At 44.3% G+C, this 5000-nt stretch overlaps 1 protein-coding gene across 1 annotated transcript in view; it reads left to right on the top strand.

Annotated features, from left to right (window-relative positions):
- tle2b (TLE family member 2, transcriptional corepressor b) overlaps nt 1–5000 on the top strand; it is a 40017-nt gene that overhangs the window by 21632 nt on the left and 13385 nt on the right. Inside the window, 3 exon segments of the mRNA XM_035523202.1 lie at nt 881–943; nt 3021–3095; nt 3681–3858. Coding sequence (XP_035379095.1) covers nt 881–943; nt 3021–3095; nt 3681–3858 — 316 coding nt within the window.

Here is a 5000-nt window from a genome sequence, read left to right as displayed (position 1 = left end):
CATGGGTGCAGAGCTGGGGGAAACGTAACACGCGCTGTGCATCGTGACAGGGGGCTTCTGTTTGATTCCGGCGAGGCGATGTATGCACATTGTAGGCACATGCATGCACGCGCATGTTCTCGTTACGACTGCGCCTTTGTCCGAGATATGCCAGCTTTATCTGGTGTTCCTGACAAAAAAATGTTTCAATAGTCTGAAAGAAGGGCCTGCAGTTTGGGAAACGTTTTTTGCGTGACTCATTAAATGAATATTAAATCTCCTCTAATCGTATGTCCAGTAAGAGGTCACTAAACCTGAAGCCATGCTTTATGTGCTCACATTAGTCTAGTAGAATGATTCTTCTTATTGGAGCTTGTTTTCTGGAACACTGAAAATGACCATTTTCGACATTAGACACCTCTGGTAAAATGTTGAATAAAATTGACCAGAAGTTTGAGTCTGGGACTTGCTCTGAACATATGAGCTTGGTTGGCCCAGGCAGAATGGCATCAGTGTGTGTTATGTGGAGTATTGGAGTATATCACACACTATAATTTATAATGATAATAAATAACACACTAATTGATTTAGATATAATGGATCTAAAACTTTGAACTGATTTAGGCTAAGACAGGAAGTTCTGGTTCTGATGAAGGCTGTGGTGAGTGTATATTTGCAGCTATATTAGTATTCAGTACTGTACTCCATATTCCTAATACATGCATCAATATTGGTTTCAGAAATTGCATATCAATCAGACTTCACCATTTCTGTACTGGAGAATTGAAATGATAATGTACTGTACTACTTCCAGTGTAATGTGCATGTGTGTGTGTGTGTGTGTGTGTGTGTGTGTGTGTGTGTGTGTGTGTGTGTGTGTGTGTGTGTGTTTCCCTCACAGGCGGAGATTGTAAAGCGTCTCAGTGCTATCTGTGCTCAGATCATCCCTTTCCTCTCTCAGGAGGTATGCTGACATTGACTGCAGACACACACACACACACACACACACACGCACACACACACACACACACGCACACACACACACGCACACACACACACACGCACGCACGCACACCACATGTAGACATTCAGCAAAGTCAGGCCATTTAACTGAGCAGCAGAGTGCTTAGAGCAAACCCTGGCCATCATGACTGAACGTGAACTGAGTAATGTGTGGATAATATGGATACTTAAGGATTGTTTCTACAATTTGTACTCAACTACTGAGTTGACTAAACTGTCTATTAACTATGCATATTTTATTCTCAGATTACAATTTAAGATTTTCTTTCCCCCATCGGTATTCTTCCCTACCTCTTATATTTAATTTTGCACCAGTGTTTCTTAAAACATTTACCGCATCCTTGCACTTAGGTTTTTTTTTATGCTCGTGTCCAGACCTGTTAGTTGGTTTAAGAAATAATCATAGACCCCTGTTGGGCCTGAAAACTAAATGAGTGACATTTTTAAAAATGTACTCGAGGAGTTTTCCAGACGACTGCTTTTTAGTCTGGATTATTTTTTTACTAGTACTCTTAGTTTCGCATCCTTTTCAGCGCTGACGTTTTCGTAAGATGCGCTGTTTTCTGGTGTGTCCTGCCTCGCCCACGCAAATAGCCACGAGCACCGTCAGCTGCATGCAGGGTCGTCGCAATGCACTCCCCGGGCAAAAATTGACCTCTTGGGACCCTCATCCTTTCGCGTTTAGCCCCCCACCCCAACCACCCTTTCTCCAACCGCACTGTATCAGAAACATGCAAAATAGCAACTAAGGTCCATGCGAGTGAAGAACAGGATTCGGTTAGCCGCATCACGATCACATCGCAGGTGCACACTCCACTGTCCACTTCAGAGGCTGCGTGTGTTTAGCTGTCTGTCTCTCCTTCGTTGATGAGATCCCACAGCCAGTTTAGAAATTCAGGACTTTATGGATTAATTAATGTCACGTTTCACCCTGTTATGTGGTACTGAGGAGTCCTGATAGGAGTCCTCCAAAATCCTTTTTAGAAGTTATTAGACTGGTATTTCTGCTCTGGCCTCTTAAAAACAAAATCTTTTTGAAAGATGATTCCTCGGTTATCTTTCCGTAATTTGAGCTGCTTGAGAATATTTTACCTTTAAAATTATTGTACAGCCTCTCTGTTGGTCCCCCTATGTAGACCAGATCAGTTTAGGTTGTAATAGCCGATTTACAGAAACATAACAAAAATCAAACGGCATTAAAGGAGAATTTTTCACACAGGCTACATAATGAAATTTGTATCAATTTAACTGAGACGTGTCCTGAAGCAGTTCGACCCAGCGAAACTGGCAGGAGTTGTACATTAAAGCAAAGCCGTGTGATTCACCAGTTGTATCATGAGGCAGGAGACCAGAGTATAGCTGCGTGAGACAAAACGTGCAGCCAGATTTAGCTGCGTGAGACGCATCTGTGCCACACCAGCAGTGATGAAGCATTCTGTGCTGTAAAGTGATAAGGAGGTTGTTTAGGCAATTACTGTGAGTTAGGATCCACTGACAGGGAAGGTCAGGGTGATGTGTATTTTGTCTGTGTTTACTGTGTGTGTGTGTGTGTGTGTGGGAGGGTGTAAATGTGTGCATTTCTGTGTGCTTATTTAAAGACTGTTTGTCTTTGTGTGTTTGACTATTTGTTTTATGATTTGCATCACTTTGTGAGCTGTGTATATGGATAGGGTCATTGTTTGTGGTGTGTGTGTGTGTTTCCTGTCATTTTGTGTATATTTGTACTATGTGTATTTTGTTTTGCATTCTCTAAGCTTAACCTGGTGTGTGTGTGTGTGTGTGTGTGTGTATATATTGTGTGTGTCTGTGTGTGTGTGTGTATGTATGTATGTTGTGTGTGTGTGTGTGTGTGTGTGTGTGTGTGTATGTATATATGTTGTTTGTGTGTGTGTGTGTGTGTGTGTGTGTGGGTGTGTGTGTGTGTGTGTGGGTGTGTATGTATGTATGTTATGTGTGTGTATGTTGTGGGTATGTATGTTGTGTGTGTGTGTGTGTGTGTGTGTGTGTGTTTCTTGTAGCACCAGCAGCAGGTGGTTCAGGCAGTGGAGAGAGCAAAGCAGGTCTCAATGGCAGAGCTTAATGCCATCATTGGGGTGAGTGACCTGCAGACGCTTTCACAATCTCTGCATCTTGTTCATAGAACACAAACACACAGACAAAGTGCACGAGGCCAACTCAGAATAACCTGATTAATGAATTAGCAGAAAGTCTAATTATCAGTGTTCACTTTATATATCAGCACACAGAAGGAATTCCACTGGTTTTTCACGTTTACACCCAAAAGAACTGAAACACACACACACACACACACACACACACACACACAATAACATTCATCTCACATTCTCTCTTGCTCTCTGTACTGTTATTGTACTGTGAGAGCTCTAACAATAGGGCTTAAGTGGAGTAATATGATCAGAACAGAGAACATCATGGTAGAGACAGTGTCTCAACTGCAGCCAGACGTGTGGATTATAGACGCACGCACGCACACAGCAGCAGCACAAAACAAGCTGTAATCTAGCCCACAGAGAAGTGACCTCTCTCTCTTTATCTGCCTGTGATCTGTTTCTCTTCCTGCCCCATTTCCTTCCCCCTCCGTGTCTGTCTGTCTGGTGTGCCTCACTCTCTGGGTCTGTCTCTCCGTGTCTCCTTGTCCCACTGTGCTTATGTAACAGCAGCAGCAGCTCCAACACCTGTCTCACCACACCTCGGGCCTCCCGTTAACGCCCCACCCATCGGGCCTGGCCCTGGGTGGAGGCTCCGGCCTGCTGGCTCTCACGGGGGCGCTGGGCGTCTCCGCCCACCTGAGCAGCAAGGATGAGCGCAACCACCTGGATGCCGAGCACCTTAGAGGTAACGAGGACGCACACTCACTCATTTTTTCACATTTCTAATGCAGGATCTAATGAACAAGTCACATTTTCCAGTTCACTCCAAATCCTTATGCAGACAACCAACTGCACATTGTTGATTGTAGCAATGAGATTTCCCTTTTTTTCAAACTTAGGAAAAAATTCTAAAGTCCAAAGGTCTAAAGGTTTTTTTTTTGTTTATGTTTATAAATTGTAAATAAAAACTGTTCTTTTATTATCCATTTCGTACATAATATCCTTTTTCAGTACAGTGAGGTATATGGTGTATGTTACAGGTGTGGAGTGATGGTGTGGACAGTGATCTCAAAATGAATGTCTAATGTCTAATGACTGAAGCATCAACTTTTATTTAAATACTGGCACGGGTCCACTGAACATTTTTCATGTGCTATGAGACAATGTCACTTTTAGGAAACCTGCAACTTATGGTGAGGAAGAGAGAGAGAGAGAGAGGAACTAGAACAGAAGAAGAGGAGTAGGAGGGAGGAGAGGTGAGAGAGAGAGAAGAGGAGTGGAGAGAGAGAGCAGAGAGAGAGAGAGAGAGGAGTGGAGAGAGAGAGAGAGAGAGAGGAACTAGAACAGAAGAAGAGGAGTAGGAGGGAGGAGAGGTGAGAGAGAGAGAGAGAAGAGGAGTGGTGAGAGAGAGAGAGAGAAGAGGAGTGGAGAGAGAGAGCAGAGAGAGAGAGAGAGAGGAGTGGAGAGAGAGAGTGGAGAGAGAGAGAAGAGGGAGGAGTGGAGAGAGAGAAGAGAGTAGTGGAGGGAGGAGAGGAGTGGAGAGAGAGAAGAGGAATGAGAGGGAGAGAAGAGAGGAGTGGAGAGAGAGAGAGAGAGGAGTGAGAGAGAGAAGAGAGAGAAGAGAGGAATGGAGAGAGAGAGAGAAGAGAGGAGTGGAGAGAGAGAGAAGAGAGGAGTGGAGAGAGAGAGAGAAGAGAGGAGTGGAGAGAGAGAGAAGAGAGGAGTGGAGAGAGAGCAGAGAGAGAGAAGAGAGGAGTGGAGAGAGGAGTGAGAGAGAGAAGAGAGGAGTGGAGAGAGGAGTGAGAGAGAGAAGAGAGGAGTGGAGAGAGAGAAGAGGAATGAGAGGGAGAGAAGAGAGGAGTGGAGAGAGAGAGAGAGAGGAGTGAG

Source organism: Electrophorus electricus, chromosome 26 (assembly GCF_013358815.1).
Source record: "Electrophorus electricus isolate fEleEle1 chromosome 26, fEleEle1.pri, whole genome shotgun sequence".
Classification (NCBI taxonomy): domain Eukaryota; kingdom Metazoa; phylum Chordata; class Actinopteri; order Gymnotiformes; family Gymnotidae; genus Electrophorus; species Electrophorus electricus.
The sequence above is the reverse complement of the archived record's forward strand: the minus strand, read 5'-3'. Positions and strand labels throughout refer to the sequence as shown.